This window comes from Lytechinus pictus, chromosome 6 (assembly GCF_037042905.1).
Source record: "Lytechinus pictus isolate F3 Inbred chromosome 6, Lp3.0, whole genome shotgun sequence".
NCBI classification, from domain to species: Eukaryota; Metazoa; Echinodermata; class Echinoidea; order Temnopleuroida; family Toxopneustidae; genus Lytechinus; species Lytechinus pictus.
Window position 1 is genome coordinate 11,405,042 of NC_087250.1, and position 27,504 is coordinate 11,432,545.

At 36.3% G+C, this 27,504-nt stretch overlaps 1 protein-coding gene across 1 annotated transcript; it reads right to left on the reverse strand.

The window, feature by feature from the left end:
* Nucleotides 1-8,994: 8,994 nt before the first annotated feature.
* On the reverse strand, nucleotides 8,995-26,421 carry LOC129263820 (zinc finger protein 501-like). The gene is made up of 3 exons (XM_064100893.1): nucleotides 26,254-26,421; nucleotides 18,588-18,751; nucleotides 8,995-16,766 (listed from the first exon to the last, which is right to left on the reverse strand). The coding sequence occupies exon 3, from the start codon at nucleotides 16,152-16,154 to the stop codon at nucleotides 14,988-14,990; it is 1,167 nt and encodes a 388-aa protein (XP_063956963.1). The 5' UTR covers nucleotides 16,155-16,766; nucleotides 18,588-18,751; nucleotides 26,254-26,421; the 3' UTR covers nucleotides 8,995-14,987.
* Between the last annotated feature and the right edge of the window lie 1,083 nt (nucleotides 26,422-27,504).

The following is a 27,504-nucleotide window of genomic DNA, read 5'->3' on the forward strand; positions in this document are numbered from 1 at the left end:
TACGATCATACATTAAAAAACTTGGGCACGCGGTCTGATAAAAGCAGCACCGAAATAGCACTGATTATAGCACTGATTATTTCATCCGCGCCATTCATATTACTCAACTGAGCCGGGACTGTATCAGCGAGATACTAAAAGCGGTAGTTTACTTGAATGCGCGCCGTAGAGCTATTGCGGCAACAACAGAGGGCAAAGTACAGGTGTAAGTTGGGTCGATGAGTTGATCTCTCACTGTCTTTTTAACAATTTCTTGTCTCGCTCAAATAATATCAAAATCATTTAATCTAATTTTATTCAACACTTTGGCATCAGCATAATTCAGAATCACAACGATGGATAAATAACGAGCCGGTACCTGCACAATTAACATTATGTCTTGTACATTAAGCATGTGGTTAACGTACATTCTAACATAACATAATAAAAAAAAATTAGTTGGGTGATGAAAATTAACTATAATTTTAAAAATACATAAATTTAGCATATTTTTTGTCACAAATCAAGTCATTATAAGCACTCGACTCTTTTGACTTCTAAACATTACAAGGTAAACTTAAAAACATCTATCCATAGCGTTTAGATTAATATGCATAATATGCATGGAGAAGTAATTATTTAAAAAATTGTGAATTGATTAATGAAATACATTTGTAACCTGCCAATTCCCAACCAACAATGAGTTGTCCCGAATGTGTTAGGGTTTTTTTTTAAGATTTATATTGACCATTCGGATCGGATGCACACTAAATTCGGAGAAAGCTTCAAACATTGCAGGAGAGAACAAGTTATGACGTTTGGGGGTTCATTGAAGAATAAGATGAAGCTTCCAAGCAATCCGGAAGTAGAGGTGTAAAAGAAACACTTTGTCTTCACTTTATCTGAAACTTTACTATTTGAAAATTTTGACAATTGAAAGAAAAAGAAATACTCTTCCAGATAGAACTAGATTGCTTACTTTAATTTTTCGAAGCCATTTCGGTTATTTCCAAGGAGCCTTTCACGTGACTGATTGTTGGTTTTTGGAATGGCTTGTCACATTTGCTACTGCATGCATTACCATGTCCTGCATGATGTACATGTACATGATATACGACTCACAAATAAACGTAGTGCAATCATAAATTATGTACAAAATACTAGCTTCTGTGAGAAGATATCGATAAAGAAATGCTATATTGAAGCATTCATAAGTAATAAGTCCATACATTAATTTGATTCGCCTTAATTGATATGATTAAGCATATTGCTTACCTTCAAATCGTGGTTCTTAACAATCTAAAATGGCGACAGAAGAAACTTCCTTGTTCGGGATCACATGCACAAATCATGAAAAAAAAATTCTTCAATACAATGCAAGCATTTATACACACTGGCAATAATACATGTAATATGCGCTTTCGAAAACCCACCCGTGTGTCGCTTCAACGGGTTCGAGTTCAAGGTTTTAATGCAAGCAGAATCCCTGGTGTTATTTTTGATTCCCGCATATCCATGTCGTACGATATCTCTTATATATGTAGCACAGATACTTAAAGGCCACCGCACACCTTGCGACTGTTCGCGATCCGATTTTGGAACAAATCGCATTTTGCTCATTTTCTGAAGATGTGAATGGAACATATCATTTCATTTGAGGTTAGAATTAATTGAAATAATAATATTATAACCATTTTGAAAGATTGCAAGCCCTAATTATGGAGTAAAGGCCAAATTAGTTTCAAATCGTAGCCAATCGTACGATTGCTATGACGTCATTACGACTAGATATTAAATTTGCTTTTATTCTAAGAAGGATTATAGCATAGTCACAGATTTGAACATAGGTATTCGTAAGATGATTTTGAACATTAGACAGTAAGATATTCCAAGTCTCAATATTAGCATCAAATTCTACTACATTTTATTCTAAAATCGGGTCGCAGACCAGTCGTAAGGTGTGCGGTCGCCTTTATATTTAATACAGATTTCTATATCGAATGGTTCATTGATCATTCTGTCTGTCACAATGTGGTTCGTTCATTTTTATCTAGCATCGATTATATTTGCAATGGATTTCGTTCTTAAATCCCCTCTAATCAATTTATTCTCATATTCAACGACTACAAGATTGAGCAACACGATTGGGGTTTTTCGAGATCAACCTTCCCAGCCACTCTCTTCAATTAATTTAAGGACGTTCCACAGTTAATTTGAAATCCATGTACTTTCACCAAAATCTGCATATAATATACTTTAGCTTTTGAATATTCCACTTAACACGGGTCCAAGTGCTTGATGTTTTGATATAGATCTTCAAAGTTCACCCAAATGGATGTTCCTAAAGATTGCGCATTTATTTGGCATTTTAGACCTCACGAGATCACTTCAGCAATGAGTTTAAACCAAAAATACATGAAAATTTCATTAAATTTCGCAATATATAGAGTTAACAATTGTATCCTTAAGATAGAGAATATATTTATATTGCTATGTGTTTGCTCTTTTCAGTCTAACAGCACTGTCAGTCCTTACAAATGGTGTGAAAGTTAACTAACACTAAATCTTAAAATGTGAAATTTCATTAACAAACTCGAGAAGTACAATAAATGCTGCACTTTATTCAAAACCCATGTCATTTTCACCTAACATTGCGAAGTTGTAGAGGAAGATACACTTAAGAGGTGCAAAGTGCAAACATTAAGAAAATAGGGGTTCATGTGCTTGTTTTCAAACTTTCAGCACTTTGCTGGTGTTTGAAAAAAGAATGTGCTTTTTAAAACACAAATGATCAATGGCCATGATCATGTGAATTAAGACGTGTGCAAAACAATCAATTATACCTGATTACCCTTATGTCTATGTTTCATGTACTGGATCTTTCTAAGTTATGATGCCAATTCAACAAATACCCCCAATTCTGGCAAAGTTCATTGACCTTAAATAACCTTTGATATTCGTCATGTGACCTGAATCACGCATAGGATATTTAGTGATATATGGTTGCCCTATGTGTCCAAGTTTCATGAACTAGACAAATATACTTTCAAAGTTATGATGACAATTCCACAAATACCCCCAACGTCACTTAAGTTCGTTGACCCTAAGACCTTTGACCTTCGTCATGTGACCTGAATCTTGCACAGGATGTTCAGGCATATTTGATTGCTCTTTTGTCCAAGTTTCTTGAACTAGATTCATAAAATTTGTAAGTTATAACAATTCGAAAATACCCCTAACATAGCCTAAGTTGACTCTAAGTGACCTTTTAACCTTGGTCATGTGACCTGAAACTCAAGCATGATCTTAAGTGATACACCATCAACCTTATGTCTACGTTTCATAAATTAGGTCTAAATACTTTCTTAGTTAAGACGATATTTAGTTTTACCAATTAAAAGACTTTCTTTTACTTTGGTAAACACTTTCTTATATATCTTGAAAATTGTATGAAGTTTGATGCGGTATCCACTGAGTAAAGATGATTTAAACTCATTTGGTGAATTCGTGAGGTGTATAAGAGAGGCATAATTCTCTTGATTGTGCAAGATTGCATAATTCAAATACGGCTATTTTGAATACCCGTATAAAAAAATAAGCACATGAACCTATATTATTTTTTGCATTTTCATAATGCATAGATACCAAAGTAACTCTCTGCAAAATTTGTTGAAAATGGCATGGACTTCATTTTAACTGTGGAACGTCCTTAAGAGGCTTCCTTTGAAACAGATAATTGCGTTCAAATTACTTTTAATCGTCTACAAAACACTGAATAAACAGGCTGGTCGACTCTCTACACATCAATTAGAGTACTTGGGTCAGCCAGCGACCCTCTTCGTCTCACACGTACATTCATTATATAAAGGGGAATCCAGCCTTGGTCATAAAATGTTGTGTTGGAATGGAGAAAAATAAATAAGACAGAATGGGGAAAGTTTGAAAGAAATCGGACAAGCAATAAGTTATGGCTGTTTTAAAATTGAGGTCCATGCTAAGACTATGTAGATTCCAATTGGCAACTGCATGTGTAAGTAAATTATGGCAAGGGGCAAGGACAACTTTCCCATAGGCCATGTGCTTATTACCCGGGGGGCCACTTACATTGACGAGTGGATACCATGCGCGACCAAAAAAACACGTAAAACGGATGTCTTTTTCAAGATAGGGCACGTTACGTACGTAACGTGATAAGGGTGTCAAAAACACAAAAATATTGAAAAAAGGGTATCTATTTCGCTAGGAAAAATATACGTGTTTAGGGTCAAATGTGCGGGGATGATAAAACAAAATCAAAATGTTTTATAAAGGATGTCCTTTTTGCCCCAACACTACGTGTTTAGAGTCCGATTTGCGCGAGGTGTGGAAGGTGGGGCCGTACTAAACCAAAATAATGGTGTCTAAAGGTAAAACCGACGACCGACGGACGCGTGACATAACAATAAAATACCTCTGTACTTGTTAAGGGGTTCATTTCAGGGAATACTTGCTAAGAGTATCGTTTTGTTTCCAATTCTTGTTAAGGGGTGCATTTTCAGAATATGGAAAATACATCGCTGTACTTGTTTAGGGGCTCAGTTCTGGGAATACTTGCCAATAGTATGTGTTTCCAATACTTGTTAAGGTACCGTAGGGTTTCACACGCCAATACTTGTTAAGGGGTGCATTTTCAGAATATGGAAAATACGTGTTTAGGGTGCTTTTCAAGACCCCGTGGTCGCGCATGGTATCCACTCGTCAATGGAAGTGCCCCCCCCCCCCGGGGGCTTATTATCAAGGATTTGTGGTTTTCTCCTAAGTACCTTTTCCCCTGGGGCAGTAATCTAAATATAACCCAGGTAGTATATTGTTTTATGTCCTCATGAAAGAGAAATATAATTTGAAGTAAAACTTTTGAATAAAATCACATTTTGGCCGTTTTATGTGTTGGAGTACATGGAAAAGCAGTCCTTGCCTTACATCACTGTGACATGACATATGCAGCCAATCTGAAGTCTTCATGGGTATAGTGATTACCAATATTTACAAATTTTAAAATTCATAACTTTTTTTTTTTTTGCCCAATATTGTTCACACTTTCACCTATCAACTTGTCTGATTTTTCTTTTTCCTCTAGAAACAAGTTTATATTTGGGTTGGATTCCCATTTAACTCGTAGATTTGCCGGTGATAGAACTAATATACTAGTGTCAGCTTCAAAATACTTGAATGATTTACCACTAAGATAGTCTCTATTACTAGCAATGTTTAGAAAGGCAATCAAAATCCCCATCTCTTTCGTAGTTTTTAGTTACAGCATTATGATTCCTTTTGATTATTTCATTGTAAGCGCTTTGGGTTTTATAGGAATAAGCACACTGAATAATGATAGTAATTAGTAATAATGATAGTAATGATAATAATGATAATGATGATGATAATTTAAAAAGTAAAAAAATTTCATAGTTTAGGTTTCTTCTTCCTTTTCACGAAATGAGCATTATTGGCGAGAAAAGAAACAGTTGATAGTTGTGTATATTATATTGTGTAAAATTTTATACTGACGTCGACTGAAATCGATCAGCCATACATCTGGAATTACTTTACAAAAAAATGTTCCAAATGTGAGTGAAAAGGCGGAATAATGCAATAATGACGCGTTGGATGTTTTCATGAAATCGAGGAAAAATACTTTAAAGATCATGTTGCTAACATTACAAATACTCGTCATAATCTTGGAATTCGTTTTCATTTTTATATCGAAATCCTTGCATCTATTGCAATGCAATTAAAATTTACGAAGTGTAATCTGAGAAATTATATCATTCCTCTAGGGCTATTTAAGATAACTGTGCTATCTTTTCGGGGGTTCATAAAACATATAACAATTATTTAAGAGTGATATTGTCTTTAAAAAAAATATGTATATACATTTTTTCTAGATCAATTTACATCCTAAGACTTACTACATATTATTTTTAAGAAAAAGGAAAATAATTCATAATCAATTATATTTGCTATTTTTAAATACCCCTGTTAAAAATTTTGAACGCGGGTGACCTATATATTTTTAAGTTCGCTAAAGGTGTTTGTATAAAACATATTTTCTTGCCAGGTCATATCTAAATAGTGTTCATTTTTAAAAAAGTTATATAAGGCGATCACTGATGAAAGTTTCACATCAATAGAAAGATTTGAACCCTTACAATAGCATCTAACTTCGTGCAAACAGATAACCTTAAAACTATCAACTTAAACCAATGAAACTTATAAGCGGCGAATGCAGCTTTTGCCAATAAGGGGGGGGGGCAAAAGTATTTTCTTCAAAATGTTCCCCGCACGGCCTCTTAATTTTAACGCGTAGTCCTAACAGTTACTACTTAGAGAGTAATAATGAACCCTAAGGCCCATGTTCTTAAAAACAATATATTTCTATCTCAATAGCCATAATTGTAACGATGCGAGCGCGACGCAAGAGCTATTTTTTTTATTTAAGTATTTTATCCTAAAATTGAATAGTCTGAGCAACGGTTTGTGATCATAAACAAGAGGCGTATATACGTACTGTGAGTGGAAAGCGCAAGCTGATATTTTCAATATGCTGGCCTGATCGAAAATGGAACTGTTAAAGGGGTACTCCAGGCTGAATATATTTATATCTTATTAAATAAATTCAAATCTACCGAGCGAAATGCTGAAAAATTCATCAAAATCTAATATAATGCTGAAAATTCATCAAAATCTAACAAATAACGAAGTTATTGAATTTTAAGGTTTATGAATATTTTGTGAAAACAGTTATATGCACATCATCATGAATATCTATTAGGTGGGGTAACGTCACATCAATACTTTCCCTTTTGTGTTATTGAATGAAATATTATTACTTCATATTTTCATACATGCGTGTCTGATGTCTCCTTTATATTAAAATAAGTTATACCAATGTATATTTAATGCATGCATTAAATCGGTTGTCAATCTAATTTAGTGAGTTCTTGGAAGAAAAAACTTAATAAATATTAGTTTATATAACTAAATGCAAAAGAACATGTGGGGATATACGACATCATCAGTTTGCTCATTTAATAATCAGGAAGACATGCAAGGAACAGTTTCACCGAAATAATGCAAATCTTTTAAATGGCATAACTTCGTTATTCCTCGTCCGATTTTTATGGAATTGTCAGTGTTTGTGTTTGTCTGATTTTTCTGTTCAAATCATACCATGTTCAGCCTGGGCCCCGTCTTACAAAGAGTTACGATTGATTGGATCAATCGTAACTCTTTGTAAAACGGGGCCCAGGCCTATGGAAATCCATCCATGCCATAATTTTTATACAGGAAATTTGCATAATGCCCTTTGCAAAAAAAAAGAAGCACAGTAAATTTTCAAGAAGACGTTGCTGGTCGTCCATAGTGTTGTGATTTATCGGATCGATCGTAACTCTTTGTAAGACGGGGCCCTGAGCCTGAGTACCCCTTTAAGGACTGTTCGCAGTTACCCATGAAGGCGATACATATTTCAACAATCAAATATGAAAGCGCGAGCTGAAAATTTTGGATACTCCAACCTAAAAACTGGACATTTCGTAATCCCTTTTTGTAGTCATGAACAGGATAGGTATGTAACTAAATAAGTGACGCGAGCGAAAAAATTGACATTTTGACTGAAAAAACGCTATTCATATTTTGTAATCATGAAAAGGATGGGTATCTTCCTCCCTACATGAATAATGGGAGCACGAAGCCCGAGCAGAAATCACTGCAAACAGTCCTTAACAAGTTGTCCTTTTCGGGTTAGTAGGTGTGTAACAAAAATCGCATTTACTGGCACTCACCCCTCCCCCTCTCTATTCTCCCCTCCTACATTCATCTCCAATTGCATCACTTTCTTTTACTTAATATCAAACCACCAAAAAACATTATCACAATTCTGTCCGTCTCTCTCTTATTCTTTTATTACCCCCCGCCCCCTCTCCCTTCGTCTCTCCTGCTCTTTCTCTCCCAATACAAATGAACATCCCCTCCTTTCATTCTCTCGTAGTTTCTCATCTTCGCATCCCCCCTCTCCAGGACCATGTTCCTTAAAGGTTACTATTTTAGTAACTCTGCTATCCAATGGTAACTTTCCTTAACCCTAAAACCACCGGGGTTGAATCAACCCCTCTTACATTTTCCGCGACCATTCCGCTGCGCGAATTTTTTTTTTTTTTGACCGCGCCGCTCGCTGACTTTTTACTTTTAAGTCTTGGGCATCTTTTGAGACCAAATTTACGATGTCCGGTGCGCGGTTGTAAAATTAGGCAACATTGCGTAAGTACATGTCAGACCCAAAATTTCTCAAAACCTTAATTTGTGTACAAAGTTTAAGTAAATTGAGTTTTCTCATCTTATTCATAAAGATATGATCATATTTTATTTGATCTGCTGAACTTCATTCAAAAAGGTTCTGCTATAAATTTAGTGAAAAAACAAGAAAAACAAAAGGTCGAAAATCTAAGAAATTTTAATGAATTGGAGTAAAAAGAATAATTTACGCATAAATTAGCATAAATAATTCACTTTTTTTTAATGATTAATCAAACCATACAGCCTTGTAGATTACATCCGACACTATTATCATGCCAATTTTCACGGCGTTCGCGCGATCGGCAGCCGAGATCTCAAGGGGGGTTGATTCAACCCTCCCCCGGTTTTCTATCACCCAAAAAAGCCCGGTCTGGTTAGCCTGAGGGTTGAATACTCGATTCTGATTGACTGGTTACCATGGCAGTTACTTTTGGATGGCAAAGTTACTACAATAGTAGCTTTTATGCATTGGGCGCAAGATAAGAATATTGAAAGCTCAACACCTGTGTGACTTTTCTGGACCAACTTCATTGAAGGCCTATGTTTGGTGCTATGCTCATTTGAAAAATATTGACTTAACACCAAACATTACGTCAACACTGAACTTGAAATCACTCAATTTATAAGCAAAGTTAATGCGAATACTCTGAGACAATAAAAACGTTTTGTATCCAACTATCAAACTTCCTTCCAATTAACACAATATTTATTTCAAATGATTCTGACAGTAATATACTGTACATAATAACAAAACAACATCCAGATAAAAAAGGGTAACAAACGTCAACAAATGATCAAACATTCAATATTAGGCATAATCTAAATACGGTGACACGACATTAGCTACATTTGCTCCGGCCTTAACATCTCAGAGGGCATAGGGTTAGAGTTAGAATTGCAATGGAGTTTTCGGTTCAGAAAAAGGTAGAGCATTAAAGGTCAAGTCCACCCCAGAAAGATGTCAATTCGAATAAATAGAAAAAAATCAAACAAGCATAATGCTGAAAATTTGATCAAAATCGGATGTAAAATAAGAAAGTTATGACATTTTAAAATCTCGCTTATTTTTCACAATACAGTTATATGAACAACTCAGTGACATGCAAATGAAAGAGTCGATGATGTCCTTCACTCACTATTTCTTTTGTTTTTTATTGTTTGAATTATACAATATTTCAATTTTTACCAATTTGACATCAAGGACAAACTTAACTGAACAATGAAATATGCATGATAACAACTGTAATGCCACATATTCAGGTAGGAATAAAACTTTACTGAATTCACAGGACAATGAGGAGAAAATTAGAATATTTCATATAATAAAATACAAAGGAAATAGTGAGTGGATGACGTCATCAGTCTCCTCATTAGCATACCGACCAGGATGTGCATATAACTGTTTAGTGAAATTAAGCGAAACTTAAAAATTTTATAACTTTCTTATTTTACATCCGATTTGATGAAATTTTCAGTGTTATGCTTGTTGGATTTTTCTCTTTTTATTAAAATCAACTTTTTGTTGGGGTAGACTTGTCCTTTAAGGTTTATTTAGTTTTGTAGGTGAGACTTTATGTTTGGCTTAAAGGTAGATTCCAGTTTTGGTAACGATCTCAAAATGACTTTTTACAGAATCTAATATAATGACCACCCAAGTGTCTGTTTGTATGAATAAAAAATATGTGCCAAAGGATTCTGGAAGAAATTGTGTAATTGCTGAGAAATAAGCAAAATAAGCGCGGATTCGGTCACTTCCGTCGGGTCTTTATTCCAGCAATAATAATACACTGTCCCACGTGTGCCTATCTGTGTTGGCGATCTTCAGTGTGATTGTATTTCAGCTTAGATTTTATGATTTCACAAAGTTCAGTTTATGTAACTGTACCAGATCTAGATCCACGATGATATAGTCATACTTAACCTTGGTTTTACAGACTTTCTCACGAAATTAGTGTTTTACTGCAACTACTGTAATTTAACGTGCAGATTTCCATCGGAACAACAGAGCAAATGTCATGGAACCCTAAACATAGGCCTACAATGTCAATCAAGTTTAGACCGATTGTTGCTCATGAGATCGAGAGTGCACAGTGTAGAAGAGTGGGCGAGGCAGCAACCAATCATGGTAATTACTTGCTCTAATTGTTGGTTTCTAATGACAAAGCTACGTCGGGAGCAGCCTGGGTGGCGCTATGATATTTTCAAGGGCATGGAAGGGAGGGGGGGCCGGGGGGAAGACAGCCTAAAAGTGACGTCATATTCTTTCACCATTGAACAATGGGAGGATTACATGTACATGGAACAGACCTCCCATTCTGACATGCTTATTTATTTTATTCCTTCCCACTTCTCTCTCTTTTCCCATTTTTCCACTAGTCCTACTTTAAATATCATATATCATAGAGGGTTGCAAATACACAACAAAATTATGACAAACATAATTAAAAAGACAAGTCCACTCCCAATAAAAAGCTGATTTGAATAAAAAGAAAAAAATCAAACTAGCATGACACTGAAAATTTCATCAAAATCGGATGTAAAATAAGAAAGTTATGACATTTTAAAGTTTCGCTTAATTTCACAAAACAGTTATATGCATAATGCACATATCCTGGTCGGTATGCAAATGAGGAGACTAATGACGTCATCCACTCATTATTTCTTTTGTATTTTGTTATATGAAACGTGAAATATTCGAATTTTCTTCTCATTGTCAAGTGAAACAATGGTTAATTTCTCCCTGAACATGTGGAATTAGCTTTTTTTTTTATACTATATGTTTCAGTCAAGTTTGTCCTCATTGTCAAATCTGTAAAAAAGGAAATATTGTACAATTCAAACAATAAAAAAAACAAAAGAAATAGTTAGTGATGGACACCATCGACTGACTCATTTGCTAGTCACTGAGTTGTGCATATCATTCGCCCCAAGCCCTGTGTTATTTGTTTTTTCCCCATGGGTCCCATTGCATAAAAGTTACCATTATTATAACTTTTCCATCCAATGGTAACTTCCCTGAAATCCTTGATTCTGATTGGTCGATTTGCATTGTTACAATGGTAGCTACCATTGGTTGGCAAATTTACTCTGCAATGGGGCCCTGGGCCCCCGTATTACAAAGAGTTACGATTGATCCGATCAACCTCAAGTATATGGAAATCCATTCATGTCATTTTTTTTTTCTTCAGGAAATCTGAACAATGTCCTTTGTAAACAAAGAGAAGCATACTGACATTTAAAAAATATACATCATATTTAGAAAACATTTTAAACAAACATGTATTTTAGATGTTGACATTGCTGGCTTTCCATAGTTGTGGTTGATTGGACCAATTGCAACTCTTTGTAAGACGGGGCCCCGGATCTTTACTTTTCGACTCATATGGTAAAGGCTGCTATGTAAGAACTTTACAGGATGAAGACTATGCAATCGTCTGGTTATTAAATTCAAGCAAAGCAATTACAATAAAAACAATTTACAATAAGACTTCTTATTTTCTCATCACAAACTGACAGTTTAAAACTTTTATCAAACAATACTTAGCAAAGATATTCAGGACACATTAAAAGAATGGCTTTGGTAATTTTTTCCTGTGCTTAATATTATCCATGCTTTGTTTTCAAATTGAATGGAAAATATTTCCCTTTAAAAAAATTCCCTTTATATTTTTCCCACAAAACCAGCAGCATCGCAGAGCACCGTCAAAGGCTGAAGTTCACCCGTTGCATTTTGAACTTCTGCAAAAATGGTATTGTTGTATTCATTTATCATCCAATATTACTCCTTTCTTAAAAAGTACTTGACTTTAAATGGCATCACAACAAGCCAGTTCCGAGTTCCACTCTGTGCATGATCAGAAGAAGGTCATTCGTACTATTAAAGTGACATGGTAATTTAATATTTAATGAGATAAGCACCAACTTTGAAGTCTTGATTATTCATATTTTTTTTTGTGTTTTTCATCAGATCCACAAAAAACAACAATGCGTCCCCACTAGCGACTGGTATTTCACAGTTGGCCAAGTACATTTTTATAGCAACATTCTAATGCATTCATAGCAGAAATGCAACAAATACCTTCATGTAGTGTTAATTGGTGTGCTATTCTAGTCACTTGGTCTATTCCATTTCTTCATCCTGCTACGTAAGGCATGCTTACATAATATCTTGCTTTGAAATCTGCTTATCATAATGAAAGAAATGAAAGGTCATTTGACCAAAATTGCCCATGCCATGCGGTAACTCCGAACTGGTCTATTGAAACCTTAAAACTGCATCTTTCATACGTAACAACTGAATGAACATATCAATGTCGCTAATCAATAGTACTATATCATTTGTAGTACATCGAACAGAATAGTTGAGCAGTACAAGTAACATCACACAATCTGAAGTACTGACACGCATACATTTATATGTAATAGTACAAAATAGTAAGTCAATTATTTTCTCTATGACCATGAAAATAATGAATGGCAATTATGGTAATAATTAGCAATAATAACAATAATACATGATCATAATGAGATTTATCTACCTAGAGTCATTAATCACTTATTCCATAATGAGCTATGTAATCTGCACCAAAATACTTGCTTTTTCCACCTTTTCATGATTTTTTTAATAACACTACAGGGTTTGCAAACAAGACTCATTTCGTCCAAAAAAATATGGAATTTCTGAGTTATTAAAGCAAATGCGAACCAGAAGGCTCGACTGCTGAAGTCTGGCCTGGTTTCTAACCCATAATGCAACATGCTCAGCAGTGCAGTCTTGTTGGTAAATTGCCAATTCGTCCACTGCCAACTCGTCCACTCACCACATGGTCTAACTTCATTTAGTTTAATGCCATTCTGTCCACCTACATTTTGTCTAACAACCATTTGGTCCAATTGTCACTTCATCTAATCACCAGCTCGTCTTATAACCATTTGGTCTAATATTCATTCTATTTTCATTCATTTTACCCAAATAACACTTTGGCTAATTAGACCAAATGGTATATGGACTAATTGAATATTAGACCGACTGGTTATTAGACCAAATGGTGAGTGGACGAAATGGCACAAAATGGCAATTAGAGAATGTGGATATTGGACGAACTGATGGTAGACCAAATGATAGAAGATGAGTTGGCAATCGGACGAGTTGGCATTGGACCGAATGAAAATAACCTGTCTTGTTATGTTTGTAACTGCAAATGATAACACACTGATTTACTACACAATGCATTCATATCGCAAACAACAATAAATTAATGGCATGTACCAAGCAGCTAAAAAGGTATCATTCCTCTCAAAATGCTTTAGTTGCTTTCAATGGGTAAAACTTCTTTCCTGAAGATGTATATGTACAGTTGTGCTTAAAAGTGAAGCCCACCGGAAAACGCACTCCTTCATGCTGAGAGTTGAATGTAGACAACAACGCTATAAATGTTCGGTGAGCCCACAAGAACAAACTATATTGAATGTAACATTTTATCACCTGACTCCACAATTAAATATCTAAAACATGGCACAACTTGAACACTTGAAATATTTTCTGGTGGGAGGGGGCGGCTAGAGGTGACTTTGTCTCAATCACAATTTTTAGATATATACATGTAGATACATGTATTACTTTTATTTTTTAGGCCGACTAAAAATCAATTATTTCCTGAACAGAGATTGTCATTGTTGGAAATTGATTGCACACCACGGGACCCATTTCATAAATCTTGTAGAATATACAAATTTGACATAACAGTTAAAAGCTACTGAAATCAAACGATCTGATTGGCTGATGGTAAATTGGTTATAGAAACTGTTCATGTGTTATCATAACTAATCCTTATGAAATGAGACCCAGGACCCTGTTTCATAAAACTTGTTACAAAACATACTTGCAGTAATTGTTAAAGGCTACTGAAATCATGCAATATGATTGGCTGATGGTAAATTTGATATAGAAATTGTGTATTTGTTATCATTACAAGTCTACGCAACAGCACCCAGGAGAATGAAACCCAACAAACAACCTTAACTTGCATGAAAAAAAAATCAAAGAATAACGTAAGTAAAAGTTTGAGAACAATTGGACTTACGGTATAAGAAAGTTCTGCACATTTAAATTTCATAATCACTAATGCGATGGAGATCCTCCCAATGGCAATGCGACCAAGATTTGGGATAGCAAAGTACAACTCTCCCCTTTGTACACAGAAAATACGCTCCACAACATTAACCTTTGCTCATTTTTTTAATTTCTTCGTCATTCCACGATATGATTTGAAACCTCTCATGATGTCCCTCCATGATAGTAAACACTGGGTCCCGTAACACAAAGGTTAAAATTAATCGTACACCTGATTTTCACCATTGATTGTACACTGTAGTAAATGCAATTAATCGCAGAAAAATAATCTACGATGATTGCTAAGCTTTGTGATACAGGGATCCATATCTAGAAACAGACTTGACCAAACTGGCGATTGAGGTAAAATATGCAGAAAATTAATTGGGGAGTTGTACAAGTGTAACGTCACACAATCAGGACACGCTGCCAATGGGACGATGTCCACATCATCAGGGACGTCAACACTGAAATGTTCATAACTGTATTATTTGTTCTTTATTCCTCAAACTTTTAAACTTGTTCCCAGGGTTTCATTCTCCTTTAAAGCACACATACATTACGATCAAACTCCATCGCATTGGAATTTCTTATGTTTTGTGAGCGCACTGGTTTTGATGAAGCCTTTTCCACATCCACTACACAAGAATGGTCTCTCGCCACTGTGTATACGCTTGTGAACCACCCGATCACTGCTAGTACGGAATGCTTTCCCGCAGATGTCACAGGCATATGGTTTGCTGCCAGTATGCAGCCGGACATGTTGCTTGAGGCGAGTGCTGGAGTTGAACGTCTTCATGCAGTAGTTACAGGCGAAGGGACGCTCCCCAGTGTGCAGGCGCCGGTGCTGGATGAGGGACGCACGATGCTGAAGCTCCTTCCCGCATATGTCGCAGGTGAACTTTAACCCCAGGTGGAGGCGTTCGTGGGCACGGAGGTTGGACTTGACGTTGAAGCGCATCCCGCACTGCTCGCACTGGAAAGGTTTCTCCTTCGTGTGGATGATGGCGTGGCGTTTCAGGTGCGTATCTTGGAGGAACGTCTTCCCGCATTCCTTGCAGTGGTATGGACGGAGGCCTGTGTGGATAAGCTGGTGCCGAATCAGAATCGGTCGTCTCGTGAACGACTTGTTACAGACAGAGCACGGGAAAGGTCGTTCCCCAGTATGGACGCGCATGTGCGCCTTCAGGTCCGCATTCTGTGTGAAGGACTTACCGCACTGCTCGCACTTAAACGGACGGAAACCCGTGTGAAAGCGTTCATGGGCACACACGTGGGACCTATGCCGGAAAGTCCTTGGGCAATACTTGCACGCGTAAGGTCGGGAATTGGAATGAATCCTCTCGTGGTTTGCCAGCCCTTCCTTGCGGGAAAATGTTTTCCCGCACTCGTCGCATTTAAATGGCTTCAGTCCCGCGTGGCCGTTTTCGTGTCTTGTCCTGTTGGCCTCGTTGGTAAATTTCTTCTGGCATTGTTGGCAAGGGAATGGCTTCTCACCTGTATGGACTCTCTTATGCCTCTTCAGGTTAGTGTGAATAGAAAAATCCACCCCACAAACACTGCAATGAGAAGATCTCTTCTTAACTTTTCTAACAACCTTTGGCTTTTTCGGAGTGGCCTTCACGTCAGGTTCGCGACAGCAAGGGCAAACAGACTTGTGGATGGACTTGCGCTTTACCCTTGAAGTTCCTGTAACAGTTGGTTTGGTATTGCTACTACGCGTTATAATCATGATTGACCCGTAATGCAAAGTGTATGTACTTTCTTCAAAATGGTATACAGCTGTATACAAAACAATGTCAAAATTTATAAAGGGCACAATAAAAGCAATATTCAATGGCAATTAATTAGCAGATTATTCTCAATAGTACCATATTACACGTAAACAAGCGATACAAATGCAAATTGGCAATACCATAGTACTGAACGTTTCACATTTCTTTGTGAATTGCTACATTCTTCAAATCAAAATGACTATTTCATAAAGAATTGTAGTTTTAAATGGTATACAAGCTGCCGTTGGTTGTAATTATTCAATATTCTGCACCAGCAGTGTGGCAAGGATGCCTGGCTCACTCACTAGACTGTAATACCTGTACAGAGTTGATTGTTATCAACACACTACGTTTTCTATATGCGCATTCGGCAACGAAGGAAATTTTTGTCTGAGATTTCTGCGATCCGTTGAAGGACTGAGGGAAACTGTTGGGGCACTCGGCAATTCTTTTTGGCTGGAATGTTGCGGAGAGGTTACCATAGATAAGTTTGCTGATAGTAATGATCATCAAAAGCATTCATAACAGGAAAAGATGTACCTGTAGTTCAGCTGCAATCAGATTCCAATCTGCAGAAAAGACAAACAAAATACACAGCGTATGTTAATATCTTGACAGCTTCACCTACATCTGTTTATTTTCTTAATCTTATTTCATTTAATCTGTACTATTATGTTCATTTTTATGCTTTTCACACTGCATTTCCTTAAACCCATACTATCCTTAACCCCGGACTATCCTTAACCCCATACTATCCTTTTTTCGATTCACACTGTCTTTCTTAACCCCGTACTATTGCTTAGCCGCGGTTAAGGCCTTAACCCCGGGCAATCACACAGCTCATAAATATCGATGATTTTACCATACAGAGCGCGATTAACGTGCAATTTCGACTTCTGTGATTGGCTATTGCTTAGCCCTGTTTCGTTTCACACTGCATCTCTTAGCACAGCAATTGTGGTGCTAGCACCACAATAAGCCGGCTAACCCTGCTTTTTTGCAGGGCCAGATAGTACTGTACTATTTACCGTGCTAGCCCACTTTGCTAAAACGTAGTGTCAAAACAAAGTGGGCTAAGCTTAACCCCGGGAAATTGGTGGGGCTAAGACCCCCCCTTAGCCCCACCAATTTAGGACAAAAAGTGCAGTGTGAAAAGCATATTTCAGGACTAAAGTCACTTGCAAATATTCGTGTTTTTTATCGCAATGGGTGGTCAACAAGGATATTGTGATCACAACGTTTCGTGTGCTACGGCTACACTTCATCAGGTGATATAGAAGACATTGCGAGTGGTGGTATATACATGTACACCCTGCAGTCGAGACGGCTTGCCGGGCGACCTCCACTTGCGATGTTTTCCGTATCACCTGATGAAATGTAGCAGTAGCACAGGAAAGGTTGTGATCACCATATCCATTCCAAGTATCATTATCCTCAATGAATAATATCTTTAGCCTTGTTAATAAAATCATAATAACACAGATTAGTCCGACAATAGATACAAAATGCAAAAAAAGAGATCTACAGGGAAAAAAACGGTGCCCTGCAGAAAACCTTGTCTTTAGACAAATTGCTTCAACAATATAATGCATCATTATAGGAATTTCTTTGGAAAAAAATATATTCCTAATGTCTAAGCTTTTTGCATCATTTCGAATCCTGATAATATTAGTACAGAAAAGTTTTTAAATATCCCAAGGGAATAATATTTGAGTATTTGTGTCAATGATATTATCCATTCCAATATTTGGAACCAATTCACTTAGAATTTGATAGAAATTGATGCAGCAGAGGAATAAACAGACCCTACCTTATTACAAGTTTACAAATTCATCTTTTCTTCAAAGCAACAAGGGCATTAGCACAGCACACCAATAATTAGAAATGCCCTGGATATGTCCATACAGACAAAATTATGTTACCTATATCTCTAGATATGGGAGATCATGAGATCTTATCCATTTTTTCCAAGAAATAAAATGGATATCGAATACCGCCCTGGTACAGCAAAGGTTAAAAAAGTATGATAAAAAATAACCATAATAAGATGGGTGTTTCATAATGCTATTCGTAAGTTGCGAAAGACTTTAAGCTAAACTGGTGACCCTTTCTTGAGCTATGTGATATATTCTTACGTAGTTGACTTTCTACCTAAGAACATGTTCCAGTCTTATGTCATGCATTACTTTAACTTAAGAACATCTTTATAAAACACCCACCAAGGCCCTGAACCAAAAAAATCAGTGATTAATTGCTAAATGAAGCGGCCTATCAAGATCATCCTTGGATGCACATTTTGCTCAGTTGAATGACTAGGAACCAATCAGAATTGTTATTATTAACCGCTAACTTTTGTGTTTCCGGCCCAGGTCTATTGAAGAAGTACTTACCAAGGACTAAGACCCACTACTGGGTGGACTATGTACACACTCGGAAGAGCAGTAAGGTCAAGGTTCTCTGTGGATGAATTGTAGTTCACTGCAAGAAAAGTTCATCCCTAATATATCAGTCTCTAGATTGATGCATCTTACAAAATCTACTGCTCAAGAGATTTCTGCAAAAAAGGTAAAGAAGAAATGAAAATTGATTTGTCAAGTTGATCAGCTTTGAGATGTATTATGATGGGAAGAGGACGGGATACAAAGCTATGCAAATGATAACAAGTGGAACGCCTCTGGCAGTCTCGCCTGCATTACGCGATTTTAATATTGCAGCAGTGCTAACTTTGAAAACTACTATAAAATAATCATTCACAAAAACACCATTCATATAATGACATAATATCACGTTCATTGACCATAAATGACATTTGAACGGTGACTTAACTACACCCATGTCCACATTTCATTCACTCTATCTATAAACTTTCAAAGTTATGATGGCAATTCAACAATTACCCCAACATGGCCTCAGTTTATTGACCTTAACTGACCTTTGACCTTAGTTTTGTGACCTGAAACTCACAGGGGATGTTCAGTGATACTTGATTACTCTTATATCTCAAGTTTTATGAACTAGATCCATAAACTTTCAGAGTTAGGATGGTAATTTAACAAATACCCCCAACACGGCCAAAGTTCAATGACCTTAAATGACCATTGACCATGGTCATTTGACCTGAAACTCGCACAGGATATTCAGTGGGACTTAATTAACCTAATGTCCAAGTTTCATGAACTAGATCTATGAATTTTCAAAGTTATGATGGTAATTCAACAAATACCCCCAACTTGGCCAAAGTTCATTGACCCTAAATGACCTTTGACCTTGGTCATGTGACCTGAAACGCAGGCAGGATGTTCACTAATACTTGATTAACCTTATGTCCAAGTTTCATGAACTAGGTCCATATACTTTTTAAGTTATGATGTCATTTCTAAAACTTAACCTTTGGTTAAGATTTTGAAAATAATTCTCCCAACATGGTCAAAGTTCATTGACCCTAAATGACCTTTGACTTTGGTCATGTGACCTGAAACTCAGGCAGGATGTTCACTAATACTTGATTAACCTTATGTCCAAGTTTCATGAACTAGGTCCATATACTTTTTAAGTTATGATGTCATTTCTAAAACTTAACCTTTGGTTAAGATTTGATGTTGACGCCGCCGCCGTCAGAAAAGCGGCGCCTATAGTCTCGCTCTGCTATGCAGGCGAGACAAAACTATGACAGTTTGAATATTAGAACTTGTCTTACCGCCCTTTCACCTAATAAAAAATCGCAATTCATGGTTAGAAAGTGGTAACACTGACGTGATTTACTGGTGCGTTCATACATGTACGCTTAAGCTGTATAACATTGTATAAACATGACGACCACCGATCAAAGAAAAAACCTGACCATTTGTGTTTTTCATCAAAATTCTCTATTTTCCAGCATATATTTTGGAAAGGTGATAAGCTGATTATATTAAGCATTATTTGTTTTGAATTCTTGCACCCTTTTTCGCTCAACAAAAGGGGGAATTAAGCAGTTATCAAAGAGAGTGCGCTAGCGCACCCTTTTTCTCCATAGATGCTGTAGTTAAGCGTCATGCGAACCTCCACCATCACAAGCCCTATGGCAGTCATCCGTCTGTGTTGGAGGAGGACAACAGAAATAAGAAAACTTTTTAAAACTCCTCCGAAACAGCTATATCAATCTAATCATAACCTTATTCATTGAATGAATGGTCTAAAGAAGGTCTAGATCTACATAGATCTACAAAGATTCCTGGTAAATTCATGATTGTTTTACTACACATGTACATCTACCACCCTCCTAAAACCCACACCTTAATGAATCGATAATTCCTATGGATTGACCCTGATGATGGTAGTGTAGCGGTAGTGAAGTGTATCAGTCCAGCGTACACGAGCCATCACCCGAGGTATGATTTCTAAAACATCAAAGATATTTTCAAATCGCCAATTCAATCCAATAACGTTAAAATGTATCTCAACAGTAAGAAAATTTAACATACATCTTATACAAAATTTCTTGGCATCCAACTTGACAATAAACTCTCCTGGTCCAATCATTTTAATTATTTATGTTAGGTTATTTGAAGAAATATACATGCAATAAAAAAATTTAATTTCCTTCCACAAAACATAGTACTCAAACTTTATTATCCAATGGTTTATCAATATTTAACCTATTTTATTGCAATGTTGTATAGGCCACTGCAGCTAATAATAACCTAAAGATAAGATTATTTAAATTACAGAAACAGCCATGAGAATAATATGTAAAACTTCATTTTAATGCCCACACTAGTGTCCTTTTTAAAAGATTAAAACTTCTGAGTGTATTTGACCTAAATTTTCCCTTGGATCATAAATGTACTCAAGTCACAAAAAGAAAAAAGATAATTCCTGAATCAATAAGCAGATATTTTTTGTCTCAATACTACTTCCCATTCCCACCAAACCCGTAGTCAACTCAATTTTCACATATGCCCTCCGTCCGTACTACTTCTATTAAAATCACTACAATGTGTTCCGGTTCCAAATTATGGAACTCTCTTCCCCCTACACTTAAAAACAGTTCATCCCTTACGGTAATAGTTTTCAACTTTAGTACTAAGGAATTTGGTTAACCACGTTCCCACTCAATAACAACTAAGTAACTGCAACGTGTGTTACGGTCTTAAACTGTAAAATCCTGCTATAGTGTAACTCGCTCCCTAGCTTATTGAAAATGTGTCCAGTGTGTGCGCGCACTGCCTCTGTGTTGTTTGGTACCATCGCCTATGACTTGCTCTAAATGAAAAATATGCTGCAGTTTTTACCAGGTTATTATATGTATTAAATCTCTTTTATTTTGTGATGAGAAAGATGTGTTTTTTTAGAACGGACAACAACCCCCCACCCCAAAAGAAAAACTTAAGTAGTTGGAAAAGGAAACATACAGAGTGTTTGTGCGTGAATATTTTGTACTGAAGTGATTTTTTCGCATAAACTCCCCATTCACTGTGCACTCGTACATTATATTTGCAATAGAACACTTTTACACGAACTTACCCGGCGAGTTACACTATAAGCATGATTCGCTTATAAGATCCTAACAAACGTGACTAATAATGTCTATATTTGTCTTCTCCTACACTTCTTCTCACTAATTTCAATTTTCTGTGACTCTCCACACATGCTAGTCCTTTACCTTTTAGTTTTATCTATCATTTTTTCTAGAAAGGCAAAACTTCATTTCCACTTTGTTAATGCTTGTTTTTTCCAATGTTTTGTTTTTGTCTTTGTATGTTCTATTTTGCAGCCCTTCTCTTTCTTCCTTTACTGGGCTGGAACTTCTAAGATCCAACAGGTCTTTAGTGCCAGTTCACATTCAAAGCCCGTTTTGTGCATTATTTTACTCATTATCATTTCCATTAACTTTGTATTGTTCTTTCTTGCCATTATGTAATTTCTTATTTACCTGTATAGGCCTACATGTATTTTTATCAAGTGAAAATAGATGAATTGAAAAAAAAAAGGTCCTCCAAGTCCACGCAGTCCCCCTTGTCTGCGCACACGCGTATCTGCGCCATTCTAGACAAAGATGCACAATGCACACAAATTTCACACTGCAATACATAGAAAGATATTAAATAAACAAGTGGAATGCCTCTGGCCGTCTCACCTGCATCACGCAATTCAATATAGCAGCAGTGCTGATTTTGAAAACTACTATAACTCGCACAAGATGTTCAGTGATACTTGGTTACTCTTATTTCCACATTTTATGAACTAGACCAATACACTTATAGAGATATGATGGCAATTCAACAAATACCCCCAACGTGGCCAAAGTTCTTTGACCTTACATGACCTTTGACCTTGATCATGTGACCTAAAACTCGCACAGGATGTTCAGTGATACTTGATTACTCTTATGTCCAAGTTTTATGAACTAGACCAACACACTTTCAAATTTATGGCTGTAATTCAACAAATACCCCAATTTGGCCAAAGTTCATTGACCCTAAATGACCTTTGACCTTGATCATGTGACCTGAAACTTGCACAGGATGTTCAGTAATACTTGATTACTATTATGTCCAAGTTTCATGAATCAGATCCATAAACTTTCAAAGTTATGATGGTAATTCAACAGATACCCCCAATTCGGCCAAAGTTCATTGACCCTAAATGACCTTTGACCTTGGTCATGTGACGTGAAACTCATGCAGGATGTTCAGTGATACTTGATTAACCTTATGTATAAGTTTCATGAACTAGGTCCATATATTTTCTAAGTTATGATGACATTTCAAAAACTTAACCTTGGGTTAAGATTTTGATGTTGATTCCCCCAACATGGTCTAAGTTCATTGACCCTAAATGACCTTTGACCTTGGTCATGTGACATGAAACTCAGGCAGGATGTTCAGTAATACTTGATTAACCTTATGGCCAAGTTTCATGAACTAGGTCCATATACTTTCTAAGTTATGCTGTCATTTCAAAAATTTAACCTCAGGTTAAGATTTGGTGTTGACGCCGCCGCCGCCGCCGCCGTCGCCGTCGCCGTCGCCGCCGCCGTCGGAAAAGCGGCGCCTATAGTCTCACTCTGCTATGCAGGTGAGACAAAAATCTGACTTGCAACACAATGGTGAAATTGAAAAAAAAAACAATGAATTTCAGGCAATTCATATTCATGTGACGCCGGCCTCGAAACGCAGCCTCTCATCAAATCCCAGAATCGCGTGTAGAGTGCGTGCATGGGTGCACAGACATGAGGCACCATTGTTTTTCAAAACATGACTGGCCAAGTTTTTCAGAGAAAGTCTTAGGTCAGGGCACTCCTAGTACCAATGAGGTCCAAACATTAACATGTATGGACCTCATAGGCGACAATGCGTTAAAAACAGGTTAGAAGTCCTGCACCCAAGTATTTTTATGATATTAGTGATTATTACTCGAAAAATGCAAGCTTTGTCCTCATTTGTTTAGCATTTATTAAAAAATTACCCATTAACTATAATCCTACTCATACTTTAAATGTTATAAAATAAAGGGAAACTTACAATTGAGTCCTTTTTCGATCTTTTCTTGGCAGTCAGTCCGGTCCCGTCGAGTGCGATCAAAGCGGTACGAAGCTGATTTTCAGATCACGTGATACGAGTAGTCATCACCTGATCGATCGACTATCCTTTTTTAAAGACCGCAACAATTATAAATTTTATTATAAAATATATATAGAATAAATAATTGCATGATTTTATATATATTTCTACAATTAAAAATATTTTGTGATATGAATTTAATATTTGACGTAAAAATCGCTATTTAGCAAAATATTTATTAAAAAATAAAAAATAAAACAAAATAAAAACGCCTTGGACACAGTGCAAAAAACCTAACAATTTGGCCGCGTTCTTAACAACTATCGTAAGGGGCGCTCTATTTATAAATAAAAAAGAATGTACAGCTGTCTACCGCGACGTGGTTTGTCGCAAGATTTGGGACAAATCCGTGGGAATTCTTGAGAAAATACATCAAAAGAACTGGTGAGTACCGATTAAACATTATCAAAGTAGTAAATAGGTTATACATAACTTGTAGATATATATTTTAAATTGATATTGATGCTTAGTTCCAAGCTAGGGCGGCCCAAATGTGCGTGAGTGGAGTCCCAGTTTATTAACACGGGTAAGTATTGGGGTGTCGCCTAGAGTGGGTCAGGGTCTAATAAATGTAATGCTACTAAGAAATCTATTAAGTATTTTTCTCTCAAAAATTAGAATTTCTGCCCTTACTCATGACATAAGATTAAAGAGAAATGCCAGTAGTTGCAGTAGACACTGATTTCATGAGAAAGTCTGTAAGCCAGGCTTAATTGTCAGTATATCATCGAGGATCTAGATCTGGTACAGTTACATAAACTGAACTTTGTGAAATCTTGAAATCTACGCTGAAAAATGTTCACACTGAAGATCACCAACACAGATAAGCGCACGTGGGACAGTGTATTATTATTGCTGGAATAAAGACCCGACGGAAGTGACCGAATCCGCGCTTATTTTGCTTATTTCTCAGCAATTACACAATTTCTTCCAGAATCTTTGGGCACATATTTTTTATTCATACAATTACAAACAGACACTTTGGTGATCATTATATTAAGGACGTTCCACAGTTATGTTTGTGCGCATTATGATCTGCGCATATTTAACACTCCGCGCGCTGACGTCACAATGGATGAACAGGTGATTAATTAGATGTGGGTATGAGCTGATTTTTCTCATCATCTGCTTCCTAACTGCAGATCCGATGCATTATTTTATGAAGCTAAAAAAATGGAATTATTCCATGGACCATTTAAAAAAATTTCTCTACAATTTCAAAATACTTTACTCTGCAGTACTGCCAAGAATCACGAATATGACTTCTTCTTCTTCTTCTTAATTTGGTTTGAGTGGCGATTAGTCATATTTGACTATTGTCGCCATTGACTCTATTAATAAAAAATCTCACTTCTCACATAATGATATTATTACCAATATGATGTATACATATATGAAATATTATTCTTGTGTATCCTTCTAATATGAAAAAGGATAAATGACCCCGAGTTTGAATAAATGGTAGAGTGGTTTTGATTTTTCTTCACATAGATACAAAGCATTTGGCGCATTTTTGGTGTTTTAAAAAGCACGTTTGCTCTAATAAAAATGCTGATAGTTTGAAAACAAGCACATGAACCCCTATTTTTTAATGTTTGTACCTCTTAAGTATAGCTTCCTCTACAACTTTGCAAATTTTGGTGAAAATGACATGGATTTTGAATAAAGTGCAGCATTTATTGTACTTTTGTAGTCTGTTATTGAAATTTCACATTTTTTAGATTGGGTTTTTGTCATCTTTTACGCCATTTTTAAGAACTGACTGTGCTGTTAGACTTAAAGTTGCAAACACATAGCACAATAATTAGATTCTCTATTCTAACGATACAATTATTAATTCTCTTGCAAAATTTGAAGTTTTTTTCATGTATTTTGACTGAGTAATAGAGGTTTAAACTCATTGTAGTATTCTTGCGAGGTCTAAAAATGCAAAATCTTTTGAATGCGCAATTCTTAAAAACATCAATTTGGGTGAACTTTGAAGCTCTATAGCAAAAAATCAAGCACATGGACCTATGTAAATTTTTGCATATTTCAAATATTAAGGTTTAAAAGTATCTATGTGCAAAGTTTGGTGAAAATGACATGGATTTCACTTTAACTGTGGAACGTCCTTAAATTCATTTTGTCTTTTTTGAGATCGTTCCCACAACTGGAATTTATCTAAATCTTGGATTCTAGGGAACATTATCAACTTGAAGATTTTCTGAAATAAAATAAACCCATGTTGTTAAATCTTAACTTAAAAGGTTAGGTGCACAGACATGGGACCCCTTTCATAAATGAAGCAAATGTCAATTGTCATGATGGGGAACAATGTGTGGTTCCCATATATAGATTTTCGTGTTGGTACTTCAAACTACGAATCATCAATTTGTACGGTAGATTATCAGAATACCGTTCGCATATTTCTTTTTTCAATATTGGAAGTCTTGCCTACAGCTCGACTCACCTTTAGAATACAACCATCCGATTAGAACCTTCTTCATTTCTTTCCTTTCCGTGGTGTTAACTGTTATGTCGAGGCCAGCAGGCGATTAGCGATTTGTAAATTAACTTTTGCGTGACACCAGTACCGTACTACGTATACACGTACACCACGGCTAGCGTTTTCGTCTATGGTACGCATGCGTGGCAGCTGCTTGCTGGGGTTGTGAAGGGGGGGGGGGGTGGTGATCGGAGAGAGAGGCCTGGAGGGGGTTACAATGAAGCTTCTATCTCACCTTTCCCAGAATCTTCAAGGATATGGATCAATCATAGAGGTGGATAATTAAAGCTTATTTTATTTACCTCTTTGATTTCCGGGGAGGGGTCAGCATTTATTGAAAACAAATTAAGTTGTCAAAATATTAAAATTGCATTGATTGGCACCGCCCTGGCCAAGCTAGTGTATTTGGCTGAAAAATTCTTCCTAGTTCTAAATTTGGAATGCCATTCTCAAGGCTATCTGGATTTTGTTTTAATAGACTTGCGCATGTATCTTCTCAAACCATATTACGTACGTGACTTCTTTCGACCTCGTGCGAATCTCAGAACTGAGAATTTCAGATTTTTGTGTACAAACAAATATAGGCCAAGATGAATTCAGATTTTTCATGATATAATTCAGTAATGAAAGTCAAAAATTTATTGTTTTTTTTTCTTCGTAAAAGGCTTGGAAACAAACATTGAAACTATGATTAAAAAAAAACTAGGTAATATATACAAATATATGATTATTATTTTAATGTATTCTATAATTGTTTCACACATTTCTTATGTATTTTTCTTTTTGCTTACTCAAATTTAATTTATTTACCCTATTTTTTTTTCAAGTTTCATGTTTTTATCCTAACCATTATTATATGTGGGCGCGTCGTGGTCTAGTGGTTCTGACTCTCGCCTTTCAAACAGAGGGTCGTGGGTTCGAATCCTAGCCATGGCGTGTTTTCCTTCAGCAAGAAATTTATCCACACTGTGCTGCACTCGATCGACCCAGGTGAGGTGAATGGGTACCCGGCAGGATTATTTCCTTGAATGCACTGAGCGCCAGTGCAGTGGTAGCTCGAGCTAAAGCCTGGGTAATAATAGCAGCGCTTTGTATCCTCAGGCAAAAAGCGCTCATTTATAAATCCAGCTATTATTATTTATCATATATATATATATATATATATATATATATATATATATATATATATATATATATATATATATATCAATGGAA